Source organism: Diabrotica undecimpunctata, chromosome 3 (genome assembly GCF_040954645.1).
Source record: "Diabrotica undecimpunctata isolate CICGRU chromosome 3, icDiaUnde3, whole genome shotgun sequence".
Taxonomy (NCBI): Eukaryota; Metazoa; Arthropoda; class Insecta; order Coleoptera; family Chrysomelidae; genus Diabrotica; species Diabrotica undecimpunctata.
Window position 1 is genome coordinate 45,512,514 of NC_092805.1, and position 19,261 is coordinate 45,531,774.

General features: G+C 31.7%; 1 protein-coding gene across 11 annotated transcripts in view; it reads left to right on the forward strand.

Moving 5' to 3' along the window:
• Positions 1 to 19,261, forward strand: part of snu (ABC-type transporter snustorr) — a 415,588-nt gene that overhangs the window by 363,736 nt on the left and 32,591 nt on the right. For all 11 annotated transcript variants that reach the window (XM_072525834.1, XM_072525836.1, XM_072525838.1 and 8 more), the window contains 3 exons: positions 646 to 755; positions 11,396 to 11,600; positions 17,709 to 17,910. In XM_072525834.1, coding sequence (XP_072381935.1) covers positions 646 to 755; positions 11,396 to 11,600; positions 17,709 to 17,910 — 517 coding nt within the window. The remainder of the gene's footprint in view (positions 1 to 645; positions 756 to 11,395; positions 11,601 to 17,708; positions 17,911 to 19,261) is intronic.

Consider the following 19,261-nt stretch of genomic DNA (forward strand, 5'->3'; position numbering starts at 1 on the left):
ATTTACATAACTAAGACGAAATTAAAAATCTTCAACACAAATCTTAAAGCTGTATTACTATATGGCTGTAAAACACGGTGTAAAGTTTTTATCAATAGAGCGTTAAGAAATATTCTTCGTATATTATTTGTTCCTAATCGAATTTCGAACAAAAATTTATGAAACTGAGCCAACCAAGAAAATGTCATAAGGCAAATAAGATGAAGAAAATGGAGATGGCTGGTCAACACCGAACTGTGCACAGCCGGAGACTCGACGAGTCCCCGACTTGCTATTGCTTGCAATATTATAAAACATACAAAACAGACATGTGATGTGAGCTGCTTATTTAATATAATTATGGATTAAATTGGACTTTTTATTTTTCTAATTTAAATTTTTTGTTTTTTTTTTAATTATTTTGGGAGTTCTGCAGCTTTGACTCTATTATCAGTGTTAATCATTATCTCTCTACGTGTATCTATCTTCTCGTATCTTATTGAAACAATTAACATATTTTTAAAAATTCGTTTTGGTCTGTTCGACTCTGTTGGAAACTGTAACATATCGAAGAATACCTTCTATTGATGTAAACATGCGTTAAATTGATTTAGTAACAAATAACTGATCGATATTTATAAAAATCGCACGCTTTCATTTTTACAGATATGGTTTGTTGGGCGCATCAGGTTGTGGGAAAACGACTCTCTTGTCCTGCATCGTGGGAAGGCGGCGACTTAACACTGGAGAAATATGGGTGCTGGGAGGAAAACCAGGTAATGTATTTTTATAAGAAGACCTAATTCCTTAAAACCAAACCTGTTAAATTTACCAGGTATTTAAGTATAACAGTAGGATTTAAAATTTATTAATGAAAACAAATAGAAGGTATATTTGGTCTTTCATTGAACTTATTTAAACAAAATTTAAAATTATTCTGTATACGAACATTATAAACTAAAAGTAAAAAACAAAAATGGTGATATAGTCGGTTCGCTAAGCTCAGTCTGGACTGTCTAGTGAATTTAGTAATTATTTTTTTGCGAATTTAGTTACTTTTTGACAGACTAGAAGTGGCTGGAAATTACTATATAACCAAGCACATGCGCTCATAGCGTATTTCATTTGAGTATTTCGTCGACCTTTTTTGCCAACTTATACTAATATTCTATTATTCCTATCAGAAACTAGTTTTGGACGACTCGGGATTTTTTATCTAACGTACTTTATTATGTAGATTATATAACAAAATATTGAGTACGTTTTGTGATTATATATCATTTGATACATATATTGTTTATTCAGCATTACTATCATCACTTTTAAAAACATAATAAATTAACTGGAAAATAATAAACGTTTATTGAAAATATTCTCAAGAAGCTCAAGCTAAATAGTACAACAAATTTAAGTTGAAAAAGACAGCAAAGATTTGATTTCACGTACAAAGCGTCTATGTATCTGTTAATACGTATTTCGACTTAATAAGTCTCATCAGAGTTATTCATAGCCGCTCTTAACGTGAAAAATAATCTTCTCTGTCTTTTAGGAAGCAACAATAAAATGGCTTCGTTATGGACGCAATAGCGACATCTGATAGAAAAATCGGTAAGATAGTTTCGAAACAAATTCAGATTTCTGCTTTAATCTGAACCTTCTATAAATGCAAGGTATAACAGACGTTGATAAAGATGTTAATAGAGACATGGGGAATCTAAAATTTGCATTCCACGACATGTCTATCAACTAAGCAGAAATCTTTAACGAATTTGTTTCTTGTACTCATACAGAGTAGATCCGAATAAAATGAAAAAGACAGCAAAGATTTGATTTCACGTACAAAGCGTCTATGTATATCTGTTGATATGTATTTCGACTTAATAAGTCTCATAAGAACAGTTATTCATAGCCGTTCTTAACGTGAAAAATAATCTTCTCTGTCTTTTAGGAAGCAACAATAAAATGGCTTCATTATGGACGCAATAGCGACATCTGATAGAAAAATCGGTAAGATAGTTTCGAAACAAATTCAGATTCAATTCAGATTCGAAACAAATTCAATTTAAGTTGGTTGCCTACATTTGGCGCAACTCAACGATATAAACTAAATTAGCCTAAATTTTTTATAAAACATGTTTTTTTATAATAATAAAAACCTACTGTCTTTATACATGCTTTAAATTCCTAACATTTATCATATTTATTTAAGAAAAACTTACCAAAGCATTAGCTGATGGAAAAAGTAGAAAAATTTGGCTATCCATAATAATAAAATTCAAAACAGAACTAACCAATTAACTAAATAGAACTAAAAAAGAATTAAACCAAAAAAGAAGATCAATAAAACTATATTAACTAAAATAAACAACGCGAATAATACAAATATTTACTACAATATGTTAAATTGTAGCAACTTAAATATTATATTTCAAATATACAGGGAAAATTTTATGGGTTTAGTATACACTTCCACTATTTAGAATAATTCTTCTTTTTTCAATGGAAGAAGTCTGCGATATAAGTATATTTGTGCTATTAATACTGAGAGGTAGGAATTTTTGTGTCAATGGTTTCCGATTATAAATCTGTCAAAATATGCCAGAGCTAAGCGGATGGATTTTCAAAATCCTCAAAAAATGTAGATAAACCAGTCATCAAGGATACAACAATACAACAAATTGTTAAAAAAGATGGAAATTAAGTAAAAGAAATTAAAAAAATACTGTGAGAGAAATCTACGAATATATCCCCTCTTTTATTTATTTTATATTTAAAATTTAAAAAAAAAATAGGCACTGCAAATTTAAGACGATCTACATATTTTAACCGACATTTAAATGTACCTGATGGATTTTTTAATCCAGTCGACAAACAATCCAGAAAGGCTTACCTTAAAGAAACGATAGACTTATCGACACAAACTTTATATCTCGTATGTAAAGCATTAACCCACGTCTTATTCAGATAATTAATCTTACGACCATCATGTCGGTAAAATTCATGGACGTATAAATAAAGATCTTTATTTATATGTCCATGGTAAAATTTAATTTTCTTTAAATATTCCCTCCTCCACAAAAAAATCTTATCTCTTTCTAATAACATGCTCTGCCTTTCTCATTTTTGATACTTAAAATTAAGTGTATTAAGAAGTTTACAAAGTGTTATTCTTTAAAAATTAAGCAGATCATTATCCCCATTAACTTCTCTTAAAACATTGTCTACAGTAGAAATCTCGTTTCTAAAATAAAATGCATGCCCCTTTTTTCTTATGGCATTACGATCAGCTCCAATAGACCAGGCGGTATCTGTTTTGAGTTAGGTAAATCTTATATAATCCAATTTTTTTTGCTTTAATCGCTCTAAAATATTATTAGGAATGATAATTTAACGATACGTACACCTCAAACGATGGGCTAAATTTTTTATTAAATAATTTGTGAAAAAAAAAAATAGAAAAATTCAATCTTTTTGTTTCTTTTCGTTGCTACAATATCTCGGCAGCTATACATTTTAGAAAAAATTTGTAACTATAAAAAAATTCCTATACGACAAAATTAGGATTTTTTTTAAACAACTGTACAATTTTTGTGCTAATAAACAAATGCAATAACTTTTTCAATTTTTAATTAAATTTTTTTTCTATACTTATTTATATCCCGTATTTTAAGAAAAAAAAAACATTAAGATTGGTTAATCCGAAGTAATGATCGAAAATGAATTAACAAGTAATCGATAAAGGATTTATTAATTTAATTTTCTATTTAAGTATATTTATAAAATTAATATTTAATTAAAATAATATTTACAAGTAAAGAAATTTAAATTAATTGATAAAAACATTCTACAGTTAACATTGATATTGTAACCTTAACGAACGAAAAAGAGGAAAAATAACGTAATTTTGTATGTGAGTATTCATTTGTGCGTAAAAATATGGATAATAAATAATTATGTATTATTACGTCTATTAAAAGTATAATATTTGAATGTTTTTACTCACAGTACACTAGTTAAAAACAATGATCACAATTGGTCCACTAAAAGCTAAGATCATTAACATTTTGTCGCTATTTTAAACTCGTGATTTCATTTTTACAACGTATGAAATTGCTATCCCCACCACTGCATCTTGTAGATTTTTCTGTAATTTTAAGGTTTTAAAACAACAGTTTCGTTCGCGGTACGAGTAATGGACGAGTTCAGGATCAGTTCAGAATCCTCTTAGTAATCGGGTTGTACGCAAGCGCGGTTCATAATCAGTTCAGGATTGATTTACACCTAACAAAATTGAACGAATTTTGAACAGTTTGTTTTATTTTATAGCCTATCCTGATTTGTCGAAGAGCTTTTTTGTAAATATTATTTTAATCTTTGGATATATTTATACCCTTTGAAATGGGTAAGTTCCAGCTTGGCACGTAAAAGTTGTTCTCTATCGTGTGATTATAATTGTTTTATAGATTTGAACGAGTTTTATATTTTCAACCAGGATCATCTACCAGAGGCTACATGGTTAATGGCAAAGGTGCTATATTTAAGTAGAATAACAAAAACAACCGGTAAAAATCAAAGAAAACGGGAAAACGTTATTTTTTAAATTTTTTTTGACTTTTTTTGGACAAATTTATTCTGTGAAAAAGATAACCAAATAACAGATAATTTAGAACTTACATACAAAATCAAACGATGTAAAAAGATTTAAAAAATAAAATGAATAATAAATTTAAAAAAATAAACTTCTAAACTTAAACAATATCAGAACGAACGAAAAGTAAACAGTTTTCATACTCTAACGAATCAGCTGTTTATCTGTTTAAAGCTCAGATCACAGAATATATTAAAATGTTTGTAAGTTTTTTGAAATTCCTTTTGCACATGTACGAACTCCGAGTTGTCTTCAAATCCCAAGGATCGGTTAAACTGGTTCTAAACTACGGACTAAGTTACCGCGAACGACACGATTCCGGACTAGAAGTCCCTCTCAGTACAGAACTTGATCACCGCGAATGCTCATTTTTAAACTGCGCAAGCGAAGTAATCCTGAACGCGTCCAGCATTCGTATCGCGAACGAAACTATTTTAACCAAATTGCATAAAAGTAAAAAGGTGGTGAAAATTGATATCCACTAGGTTCTTGACACAACAAAGGTATTTGTTTAAAAAACAGATCTCAAATCACGATTGTTGTAAATGCCGCTCAACTTTGTTAGATCATAACTTACCAAACGAACTGGCCAATCTTAATGTTTTTTGAAGTTATACTTCTATACGCGCGCTTCATGTTGGAAATTTGTATGGTAGTGAATCTGTGAAATCATTACATATGTAAAATAATGAGTAAGAGAGAGACATAAGATATATTTTCTCTCTCTTCCTCTCTCGAATATAAAAATGTTTCTTTTGTATAGGTATATATTTAATATTATATATATTATATATAATATATATACATATAATATTATATATATATATATATATATATATATATATATATATATATAATAAAATATTTATTAATAATATTATTTATGTGATATGTTTTGTATTATTTATTAAATGTTCAGAATTATATTAGTCTTTTGTATTTCAAAATAATAAATAATAATCTCAATAAATCACTGTATGGCCCAGAACTGTCAATTTTGAAATACGTTTGTGTTATGTCCTCGGTAGTATAGTAGTCAGTATCTCCGCCTGTCACGCGGGAGACCGGGGTTCGATTCCCAGTCGGGGAGGACTTTTTTATTAATATTATTACATGATAAATTAAACATTATGCGTAAGTAGAAAAGTTATGTATATTATTGTCATTTTTAAATACTTATGAATATTGCATTTTAATTTGTATTGTATTATTATATTGAATTATGTTGCAGTGTATTATATTGTATTTTTATATTAACCCTTCAATGGCTAGCGTTCCCATATGGTAACGGTAAACAACCCCGCTTTAGAAGTGGCAACATGGCTTTTGGTTCGATCGGAATGCATTGGTTATTTGTGAATACGCTTTTAGTAAGTGAAATAACACTCGTCGATATCTGTTTAGCAGTTTTATTTAAATTTTAAAAATTTTACAAGCTTTCAAACATGGATATCCGTCTACAGTAAGTATTAATTGATACTTATTCTTTAGTTTTAGCCCAAATTTTGTTATGAACGTATTTCAAGTTTTGTAACGTAATCTCAAAAATATTGGTGTAACCGTATGGTAACACTAGCTGGCCCAGGAAGCCAAAAAATATTGTATGTGTATAAACGTGTTGTGAATGTGGTATATATGCGATCAGAAAAGCTAGGCGTCTTGTTTGTGTGTTCATAATTGCCTAGTATATTCATTTGATACTTTCAGTCCTGGGTTTACGCTAGAAGAAGCACTGCAAATGGTTTATGAAGAAAACCTGGACGTTCACGAAATATTCATCGAGCTTCCTGATGCTAACGTTCTGACCGACGAGGATTCTAGTTTTGAAGATGGTGGCGGATTTCTGGATAATTTAAGCGGTCGACAGTTGACACCAGCAGCTGAATTATATGGTCCGCCCTGGATCAGAAAAAATATCCTGGATTGAAGGTGACTTTGAAAGTGTGAGCAAGGATTTTCCTAAACCAGATTATAGCAAATATAGTGATATAAACTATTTAGTTATATTCGAGATGTTTATTGATAGGGAAACAATTGAACTACTTGTGGACTAATCAAGAAAATACGCACTTTTCTGCAATAAACCGGATCTAAAAAATTGCCCACAGTTATAATTTGCTTGTCCAATAATTTTGTGTATACCATACACGGCTAGCGTAACGACATTTTTTGAGTACATATACTTTGCAAAAAATACTTGTAGCAATATGTTTAATAAAGTGTTTTGACCAATGTCTCTGATGTCGATGTTCTCTGATGTTCCAAAAAAAATTCCGCCGTTGAAGGGTTAATAACAAAATAAACAATGAATTTTACTGCAGAGTATGTGTAAAAAAATTTTTGCATTCAACTCCTTTCATACATATATGAAAATAAAAATATACATTTTCATCAAAATATTGATTCAATCCTTCATTTACTCCTATTACAGGTCAAATGTTGTTTATTAATTGTTAGTAAGTTGTTATTAATTCTGTTTCTCTTTCTGCTATGTCTTACCTATAGCATTACCTATGTAATGATTGTGCATATTGACTCCCAAATATATTTTTAACGGCGAATGCGTGTATAGAAGTGTAACTTCTACCGGCAGTCCCACTGGACTGCCACACCCGTTTTTTTTCTTCTTAAAATGAGCGACTTTTGCTAAACTTTCGATGTTTAGAAAAAAAAAAGTTACACGATATTTGTATTGGTTTATTAGCTTAAAAATGTACAGTTGTTTAAAAAAAAATCCCTAGGTTCTTCTATTCCAATGATTTCAATTATTCCACTTTTATTTAATACTATTTTATACGTAAAAAAACTTCCATACATTTAAAACTTTTTTTATTGCCTATGCATAAGTTTGAAAATTATCAACTTTTTTTTAAACATTTAGTGTTCAAAATTATTTTGCAAGGAATACTTGATCGATTGTGCTGAAATTTTGTATAGTGTTTCTTTGTTTTTTAAGAATTTTCTGGGTAAATTTTAAAAGTTCTACGTGGCTCTTAAATACCTGAAAAAAATTATTGAAAAACATTTATTTTTGACCCTTTTTTAAATCATTTTGGCTAATTTTGTAATAATAATTTTAATTTTTTTAATTTACAATGAATTTTGTCTTATAAGAAATTTAATTTTTCAATTTTTTTGTCCTTAACACATTTTTTCAAAATGTATAGCTGTCGAGATATAGCAACGGAAAGGAGAAAAAACATTGAATTTTTCTCATATTTTTTACAAATTGTTTAAAAAAAACCCATGTTTAATTTAACCCACCTTTTGAAGCTTACGCCTAGTTAAATTATCATTTCTAATAATATTCCAAGACGATTAAAGCAAAAAACTAGGATTATATACGATTCAGCCAAGTTAGGGTGAGTTAGAACAGACAGCTCCTGCACTATAATTCGATTATTGTGTTATGAGTCCGACGAACTTTTCTGTCTTAAAATGTGTGAGAATTTTTATAATCTCTGATAATATTATAAATACTTCGCCTGCACACACCTGACTTATGTGCAACTCCTATTACCGACTCATCTATTGTTGAATATTCTTCTATTTCACACTTATAAATATTCAAATAATTTCTTTCGTTTTGTCATCGAAGTGGCATTTTCTTATTCGTTTTCTTGGAGGACAGAGAGTTCGGCAACCTCGTCAGCTATATCTGTGCTGGACATAACTAAGAACTAATTTAATAAATAAAAGTAAAAAATAAATATAACGATTAACAAGCAACGTTCACTTATTGCACTTGCAACAAACTGGAAACCAATCTTGCTAAAACAAGTAGCAACTAGTGTAAGTTTTATTAATTTATTAGGGAAGCAAAACCGTACGCCTATGGATTCTTATGTGTCTTAGCGTGATTCTGTTAATTCCCAGTACATCTCTATTTTGAATACTGTATAGACACAAGAAGTAGGTTGATTAAAGAAGTAGAAGTTTAGCAAACGCAGAATAGTCCAGCTAAGAAATAAAATGGAGTGGTTGTAGTTCTTTCGGTTTCTTTAAAAATGTGACTAATAATATAACTATGATAACGCGATATCCCTAACATATGTTAGGGATATCTCATGAAATTTGAGCTGGACAAAAGAAATAAAAGAGGGCATGACTTGTAGATTTCTCTCTCCGTAAAATTTTTGCAATTATGACTACAGTGTTCCAATTACCGGACAGAATATACACCTGGACGTCACGTACTAATACCAAAGATCAGATAGTCAGAAACCAGATCGACTACTCGTTTATATTAATTAAAAATAGAAACAAAACTCAATTAAAACCGGTAAGGCATACCACGGAGCAGATTTTAACTCAGATTTTAACTCGCGGCAGCGCGTTAATAGTTATTTATTGTACAAGACGATAAAATTGTACGTTATCTTCGAGAGCGTTTTTAGCGTCGAGACGCTAATTATGCTCGAGAAGATAATGCAATTTTATCGTCGTGTGCAATACAACATTTTTTTCTATAGCAAGACTTCAAGTTCAGGTGAAAAATAGAATTTCAAAGAAAATTGTAATTTTTAGCACAAAAATCGCAATTGTGTTGCTCCGTTGCTAGGGATATGAATTACTCTGTTAACAAATGTCAAACAAATGTTACGTTTTGGTTTTTGCGAAGAATATTGTTGCGTTTTGTGTACAAAGTGAATAAATACGAAATGGATGGAAAAGAATTGACACAAGAAAAGGAAAACCTGCCAGTAGATGTAGAAAATGCAGCGTTGGAAGCAGAAAGTGTATTGTTGCCACAAAAATCTAGGATGATGTATGAGAAAGAATACCAGTCTTTTAAAAAGTGGAAAAGCATTAAGAATATTAATGGCGTGAGTAAATAAATACTTCTGGGGTATTTTTCTGAAAAATCGAAGAAAGTCGATCGTCATTATGGTCGTATTATTCGATGCTGAAACGTACGTTGTTGGTGAATAAAAATTGTGACATTTTTAAATTTAGCAAGTTAACCACCTTACTAAAAAACCTGAGTGAAGGATACAAAGCTAAAAAGTCCAAAATCCTGGAGTCAGATGACAATATTAAATTTCTGACCGAAGACTAGGTCCGATGAATTGTACAAGTTAGAATTTTATTGAATAAAAAAAAGTTAAAACATTTTATCTACTCTTGCGGTTAAAGTGATACTTTATTTTCTGAAAAAGTTATTTTTTTATGCGCAATCTCCCTAGTCCAAGTGAGATTGCGCATAAAAAAATGTCAATAAAAAGTGGCATCATAATCTAAAAGAAATGCAACTGACAGGAAAAAAAATTCTATTCCGAAAAGATAAAGAAAAAAATTTCTTCAGAAATGTTAGGGGACGAAACGAATTTATATTCAAATAACTACAAAAAAAATATAACATTTATATATAGGACTTATAGAAGATTTATAGTATAAAAGAAGATTTGACAGCTTTAACATGTACAAAAATATAAAGAAATGAAAAAATAATAAAAAAACGAGTGCATTATGGAACACTCAAATATGCTAACGATAAACTTATTATAGACATCGATGATAAACCTGAATTGGGGAAAGAATACCTACATAACAAGACGAATTTACGACAATACAGGAACAAACAGAGTCGAAAATAATGGCAGTTAAGATACTGGCTGAGCTAATTAACTGCATTGACGATGAAACACAGCATAAACTGTTGTAAATATTCAACAGGATTTACATAACAAGTTTTGTAATAATATTAGACAGCACATACGAAAGAATGTTTCCAGTATAAAATACTATCCTTGATAAGCGACAAGCTAAAGTGTTTTTCTAAAAATAAGACGCGCAAACTAGACACAATACTAAGAGGAGATACAGATGATATCAATTTGGATTTGGATACAAAAACAAAAAATGTTATTTGTATTTGGCAAACAAGATCTACATACATTATGGCGTAGTTGCCATAGATTGCTCGCTATGGTAATAATGGATATTCGGTCATGGAAAAATGGATAGTAATACAACGGTAATGGATGCCGCTACTTTTGTAGTTATTTTTTATTTTTAAGGGAATTAGCCATTTTTTCGTTGGCTAACCAGTTTGCCTTGTATATGATATTTGTCTCAGCTCCTTGTTCTGACAAGTCCTAAACAACGTTATCAGCGAATCTTTTTTTCCTTAACTCTGCAACAGAATATCTCCTCTGATTTCTTTTTATTCTTTTCGAAGAATCATGGACAAGATTTCTATTTTTATGACCATTATGATCTGCATTCCATATTATCGATTCTTCTTTGCAGTAATCCAATTTCAATATTTTTCATCCTTACTTTTTTTATACAGAAAATATCCTACACAGAATATCTCCTCTTATTTCTTTTTATTCTTTTCCAAGAATCATGCACAAGATTTCTGTTTTTATGGTCATTATGATTTGCATTCCATATTATCAATTCTTCTTCGCAGACAACCGAAAATCTCAATATTTTTCATTTCTTCACTTCTTTTATACACAGACAATACTTAAATTTGACCAAAAAATCCAAAAATGGCACACGTAAATTGCGCGAATGTGTGTATCAAGTCCAGTTGCAATTATTTGTCTTCTTTGATTCGGGCTAACATACCAACTGACGATGGAAAACAGCGAATAGAAATAGAAAATAATTGCTATTCGTTACTTGCCGAATATCGAATGCTTGTACCCGGCTTAAGACTTATATATTTTATAATTTTAATCATCATATAAACAATTTCGCGCAATATATAGATATTAAAATAACATTTATAAATTGGTTTTGTTTTATAAATTCTAGGTACAAAAGGTTCGGGAGTACCGGGTAAACGTGTTGGTTACATGCCTCAGGAAATAGCTCTTTACGGAGAATTCACAATCAAAGAAACGATGATGTACTTTGGATGGATATTCGGTATGGAGTCGAAAGAAATTTACGAAAGACTGCAGTTTTTACTTAACTTTTTGGATTTACCTAGTCAAAATCGTATGGTTAAGAATCTTAGGTGAGTATTTTGCCTTTAATTAATATAGTAAAATAGACCAAAATTAAGTTCCCATTAAAAGGTAAAATTCTACCAATGAAATACAAAAAATGTTTAAAAAAATTGTTTTGTGGGTACAAATAACTTCGCCCTGGTTTCAATTATTTAAACTGATTTATTCAAAAGTTAAACATTTGTGATGATTTTCTACAGACTGTTGCTTAAAAACTAAAAACTTTAATAAAATAACTAATCTATATATAGCTAAGTAAAAAATTCGAGAAAATTCTGATAATCCCGATTTAAAATTCTAGAATATTCACGAAAAGTTAAGATATAAAATGTCATCCTTAGATGTAAGTCATGTTGAAATTGCAGGTCATTCATCCGGACGGTGTCTGTAGGTACTGTTGGTCTGGCTTCGTTACACTATTTTGATAACAGTCATTGACATGAGCAAATTATGTGTATCCAAGCTAGCTTGGATAGCTAACTTATGGACTATGATGGCATAAAATGGTTGACAAATATATTTAACAGTATATATGATACGGGCGTGGTTCCCCAAGAGTGGTTAGTGTCAACTTTTATAAATCTTCCAAAAAAACCCAATGCGAGAAAGTACGAAGACTATAGAATTATAAGCCTTATGAACCATTTACTTAAAACATTTCTAAAGGTCCTCCACAAAAGAATATATACAAAATGTGAGGAACAACTAACAAGAACACAATTCGGATTTCGTGATGCTTTGGGAACACGGGAGGCCCTTTTTGCTGTACAGGTGCTATTTCAGAGACGCAGGGATGTGAATTGTGACATATAAGTATGCTTTACAGATTACCAGAACGCATTTGACAGAGTAAAACATGACAAATTAATGACTCTAATGCAAGAAATTGGAATTGACAACAAAGATCTTAGAATTATCAGAAACATTTACTACAATCAAGCGGCCAAAATCAAAATAGAAGACCAGTTAACTGATAAAATTGCAATAGAATGTGGAGTACGACAGGGCTGTATTTTGTCTCCATTGTTGTTCAATATTTATTCTGAATGGGTATTTAAGGAAGCTTTAGACGGTTGTGCGAAAGGAATATTAATAAACGGTGAATGGTTGAATAACATTAGATATGTAGATGACACTATAGTTTTTGCCGATAATCTGAATAACTTACAGATATTAACAAATCGCATAACAGAAGTCAGCAACAGATACGGACTAGCTCTTAACATAAAGAAAACCAAATTTATGACAATTAGTAAAAAACCAATACTAAACGCTCAACTTACAATCAACCAACCGAATATCGAAAGAGTCGAGCAATAAACATATCTAGGCATCAATTTAAATAGCCAATGGGACCACTCAACAAAAATTAAACAGCGAATAATAAAAGCAAAAGCAGCATTCGTTAGAATGAGAACCATTTTCAACAGTCGAGACATATCATTAAAAACAAAATGCCGTCTATTGAACTGCTACATATTCACAGTTCTGCTCTACGGAATGAAAGCATGGACACTGACTGTTGTATCTATGAATCGGCTCGAAGCTTTCGAAATGTGGTGTTATAGGCGCATCTTACGTATATCCTGGGTTGACAGAGTTACTAATGTGGAGGTCCTGCGTAGAATGGGGAAAGAATGTGAAATTCTCATGACCGTCAAAACTAAAAAGTTGGAATATCTAGGACATGTAATGAGAAATCAAGAACGTTACGGCCTTCTCCAGCTGATTCTCCAAGGGAAAGTAAATGGTAAGAGAGGACCGGGAAGAAGACGCATTTCCTGGCTTCAAAATTTACGAAAGTGATATAACACGACTACCACTAAATTGTTCCGCGCTGCAATAAACAAAGTAAAGATAGCCGTGATAATCGCCAACATCCGGAACGGATAGGCACTTTAAGAAGAAGAAGAAGCTAGCTTAAAAATTCATTGTAATTATGATGAAAAGTAAAAATATAAGTTAAAAAATGTTATGAACATGAAATCAAAAACTATACACCATACAAACCGCCTTCACGTCCTCCACTGTTGCTGGGGATGCTTTCTTGGTTTGTAGTTATGCCTTGTAGTTTTAATTTTCTTCATCAAGTCCTCTATTTGACCACTACACTTCTTGTGTGTGTGTTTAATTTCTTGCCTTATGCTTGTTATTTCATCAGTAAATGTTTTCATCGACTGATTCGTTCTTTACGGCTCCATATTTCCGCGGATTCTTTTCGGTTTGTCCTACTCAGAATCTGAGCAGCCTCCTCTGGAGCTCTGCCTATTTCGATTCGTCTCTTTTTCGATTTAATTTTCAGACTAGCTGTCACTAGTGTTTCGGGAAGCTTCGGTAGACTTAGTTGAGTTGGTTCCCTCGCTATTTTCACATTTTCTTCTTCTTCCTTCTTATATGTAGGCTTTAGCGGCTGTTTCTTCTTCAATATTAGCTTCCAAAATTGTTTAAATTATTGCACTATCTTTTTCTTGGACTGCCAATACTTCTTCGTCCATTTGGTGACTTATCTCGTCCTATTCGTACTATCCTATCCTCTGCCGTTCTACAAATGTGTTTGTTCTACTTCTGTTTCTGTTTTGTTACCCATCCATTTATGTCTTCTATAGTGCATGCTCTTCTTATGTTTTCGCTTTTCTCCCTATCCAACTGACTTTTACCTGATATTTGTCGAAGTATTTTCATCTCTGTTGTTTCTAGTAGTCGTCTTGTTTTAGATGTGTCTTGTCTCCGCCGTGTATGTTAATATGGGTCTAATTGCTGCTTTATAGATTCTTGTTTTTGTGTCTTGTCTTAGGTGTTTGTTCTTCTAGATTGTGTCATTAAGAGATCCCGCCTTTAGTTATAGCTAGTTATATCTATTTGCTTCCATCTTTATTATTTTCCCATCAATTTCTATTTTACATCGTAGTGGGTATTTCTATGTTTTGTTAGATTTGGTTTTTTTCTGCTGATATTATCATATTGTATTTCATAACAGTTGTATTGAAGATATGTGTTAATCTTTGGAGCTCATCTTATGTCTCAGTGATTAATGCGGCGTCGTCTGCATAACATAATATTTAGATTTCTTTGTTCCCCATTCTGTAACCACGACTTTTACGTACTGCTTGTATTATTTCGTCCAATATTATATTTAAGAGAAGTGGGCTTAACGAGTCACCCTACCTGACTCCGCTTTGTACTGGTATACACTGTCTTAGTTTTCCTTTAATCTTTGCCTGATTTCGATTATGGAAGTAGATGTTTTCGATGGTTTGTATAATATTGTGTTGTATGTTTCTTTTATACAGTAGGTGTAAGGCGTCTTCGACTTGGATGCTATCGAAAGCCTTTGTCAGGTCTATAAACATAGACATGCTGGTTTATTGTACTTGATGGCCTTTTCTGTGATTTGTCTTTGTACAAATGTGGCGTCTACGCAGGATCTTCCGGATCTAAATCCTTGTTGTTCATGTGATAATTTTGTAGGTTTATTAATTTTGTTAGTTAAAACTTTTGTGGTAAGCTTAAGTATGGTGTTCAGTAGATTTATACCTCTATAATTGTTTGGGTCTTCTTTATCTTCTTTCTTAAACATTTGTATTATTATTATTATGCTGTTTTTCCATGCGTCTGGTATCTTTTGTGATATCTAGTAGTATCTGGTATATTAGTTTTTGTATAAGTTTTGTCAGCTCTAGGTTATACTTTCTCCTTCATGTTTTAGAAGCTCGTTGGTTAGTCCGTTTGGTCATGGTGACTTTCTATTTTTGAGGATATTTATGGCTATCTCTACTTTCTGAAAACTGATTTATATTTCGTGTCTTAATTCAGGTATGTTATTGTGTTAATTATAATTTTCCTTTCCTTTAAACAGTTCCGTCAGGTATCTTTTATCATTATGTGCGGTTGTTTACTCTCTGCTTCGGCCGAGAACTTTTCTTTTGACGTTTTTCTGCCTTACAGTCTCTGGCCGTTTCTGCTTGATCTTAAATACAAATAATTAAGATTCCACAGTGTCAATACAAACGCATTATATATAGAAACCCAAGGGCTCGCGCCTTTGGTTGAAATCCTATGTGATGCAGGCTATTTGGATCTCAACCTCCGAAAGAAGTCATTGTTCATCTTCGTATTTCTCATTTGCTTCTTGTACCGTCCAGATATTCACGATAGTGTAACTTTCACATATCTTATTCTATTATATGTAGGTGTTGTTAAATAAAGTAATGTCGCATTAGTTTATAGGCTACATCTTGTCTCCCTTGTATATGATTTTCAATATTTGTCATTAGCTTATCCCATGATTCTTGATGTGCTTTTCTTGCTATAGCTTTAGCTTTATTGAGTTTTTACCTATGTAATGTTTCTTATTTTTACCTATGTAATGTAGTTTTGGACAGCATTTTATTATACCTTTTATATTTCTTTTGTTGCAGTTTTTGTTTCTGTATTCCAGATTATAGGGAAATTTTTCTCTGTTATCTTTTTTTTTCTCTATATCTTTATTTGCTGTTTTTTAAATGCATTATTTTATGTTCTACAATTCTATATTTCTATTATCTGCAGTCATATGTTTTAAAAGAAGTTGTTGCAATCTTTGTCGATATAAACTAGTGCTGGTAGTTTCTTTTAAGATATATACTTTAAATATCTCGTCACTTGGGTTCGTCATGTTTTCTGTTTGTTTTTTGCGTCTACATAATATTGTTATTTTTGAGATGACTAGGAAGTGATTAAAATTAATATCATCTTCTCTGTGAACTCTCACCTCTTGCACTCGTGGGCTTCGTTTTTTATTTGCAATAAATAAAATTTAATTATTTATTTAAGATAAATTGAAAAAATGTGTCTGCGTTTGCTATAGCGACTTTTCCTTTTACTCTGTGAATTACCCATTTTTCAATTTGATATATTTTACTCATTTCATCTTTTGCGCGTATATTTAAAGCTTTCTTTGATTCTTTACAGTGTTTATGTGGGTTCGAAAAATGATTATCATTCAATATGTTTTTCTTACAACCCTAACCTGTAAAAAACGCCACGTGGAATATTATCGTTATCTCACTTTTTTCTCAATATGAAATGAATTATTTTCACAAAATGTAAATATAACTGGGGCATATTCTTAACAATAGGAGTATTAGCGACACAAAAGCAGAGAAATTCTATCGCCTTTCAATGAAATGTGTGACGTTGTTATGAAGGGGAGCGAATTTGACCGAATAATTTTTTATACATATGTACCTACATAGTATTGTAAAAATTATATCCACATTTTAAATTTTATTAGTAAAAAAACAGTAATAAGGATAATATAGCAAAACTTAAAATTTTACAAAAAAATGTGTTGCTTGAAGCATTTTTCTACAAAATAAACAAAAAGTACTTGTATATATGTTCTATTTTTTAAGTGCAAATAATTTATCCGTAAAATAGTTTCGATACACAATTCAGATTTCTGCCTTAATCTGAGCCTTCTAAAAATTGCAAGGCAAAGCAGACGTTGATATAGATGTTAATAGAGACATGGGGAATCTAAAATTTGCATTCCACGACATGTCTCCTCAACCAAGCAGAAATCATTAGCGAATTGGTTTCTTGTACTCATACAGAATAGATCCGAATAAAATGAAAAAGACAGTTAAGATTTGATTTCACGTACAAAGCGTCTATGTATCTGTTTATACGTATTTCGCCTTAATAAGGCTTATCAGAACGTTGCTCAAAGCAGACGTTGATAAAGATGTTAATAGAGACATGGGGAATCTAAAATTTGCATTCCACATGTCTCTTCAACTAAGCAAAAATCATTAGTGCATTGGTTTCTTGTACTCATACCGAGTAGATCCGAATAAAATGAAAAAGACAGTTAAGATTTGATTTCACGTACAAAGCGTCTATGTATCTGTTTATACGTATTTCGCCTTAATAAGGCTTATCAGAACAGGCGTTCATAGGCGTTCTTAACGTGAAAAATAAAATTAACATCTTACGGCACTAAGCCTTCTGGTACCTGATTTGAGGACCTGATATTAAAATTTGCTCCAATGCTTTTTTAGCGGTTTATCTTACTAACATTAATATTGTTTGTGGTCCGTTCAACGACTAATTTTTCTTATGTTTTTCTGTTTTAGTGGTGGTCAACAACGAAGAGTGTCGTTTGCGGTTGCTCTAATGCACGATCCAGAACTTTTAATCCTTGACGAACCCACTGTTGGTGTGGATCCTTTGCTTAGGCAAAGTATATGGAATCACCTTGTACAAATCACAAAGGACGGCAACAAGACAGTTATAATTACAACACATTACATTGAAGAAGCTAGGCAAGCACATACAGTAAGTAGTATACATATTTAAATTACATTATTGAATACTCTGTGTTAAAGGTCACTGTGAATTAATTGGAAACTAAATAGTGGATAAAAAGATATCAGAAATTACAAAAATTTTCAATTTTAAAGATCTATTTATAGGGAGGGAAGATATCTTAAGTACATCCAGACTATTACTTTACCATTCATTCATGCTTACCAAGAAGTATTCTCTGTACCAAGAAGAAGAAGTATTATCTGTAATACAGTGCCTTCCTTATTCATAACCGGGCTAAAATTTAACAATTTAACCTAAAACTAAGGGTTTGGATGAGGTTGATTTTATATTTAAATGCCAATTTATGTTTAAATCCAAGCCCTTAGTTTTAGGTTACACACGTTAACAGATGCGGTTAATCGAAGGTAATCCCTTATTTTACTTACAAAGGAAGTATTTTTGTCGAAAACCTCTACGCCATTTCCTTAATTAATAAATATCGTGTCCCGAGAAGTTATGGTTCCACAATAAATGATTTACCCAATCATAATCATCCAGCCCCATTTTCACATCCATTGTTGGATATAGGCCTCCTCAAAACGTCTCCAGTTCTCTATCTCTAGCTGCTGCAATCCAGTTTGTTTCTATTCTCCTTAGGTCGTCGGTCCATCGGGTGGGTGTTCTGCCTCGACTTCGCTTGTCGGCTCTGGGTCTCCACTCCAATAATCTCTTCGTCCATCTTCCGTTTTCCATTCTAGCAACATGTCCAGCCCACCTCCACTTTTGTTTATTGATTCGCAGTATAATATCGTCTAGGCCAGTTCGTCGGCGTATCTCCTCATTTCTCACGCGATCTTTTAAGCTCAGGCCCAGCATTGATCTCTCCATTCGCCTTTGTGTTACCCTCAGTTTTTCGGCAGTAGCTTTCGTTAAAGTTAGGGTCTCTGCTCCGTAGGTCAAGACTGGTAAGATGCATTGGTTAAATGCCTTCCTTTTCAGGTGATTTGGGGTATTTGTTTTAAAAATGTCTCTTATTCTTCCATATGCCGCCCATCCCAACGTGATTCGTCTATTTAGCTCGCAGGTTTGGTTGTCTCTGGTTATTCTAATTTCATGACCCAAGTATGTGTATTTATCGATTAATTCTACCTTGTTGTTATTGATCTGTATCTCTTCGCTGGGAACCATATTGGTCATCATGATTTACCCAATAGTAACCTATAATTAAAGTAAATTTCAAATAACAAATTTTTGATAATACAGTTCTGCAGACCACAACACACATTTGACTTCGTCAATATCCCATCATTCTTCCTTACCATCCTTCCCACAAGTAACATACAAACTTATTAAATTATTTAGAAATATACCAGTTAAA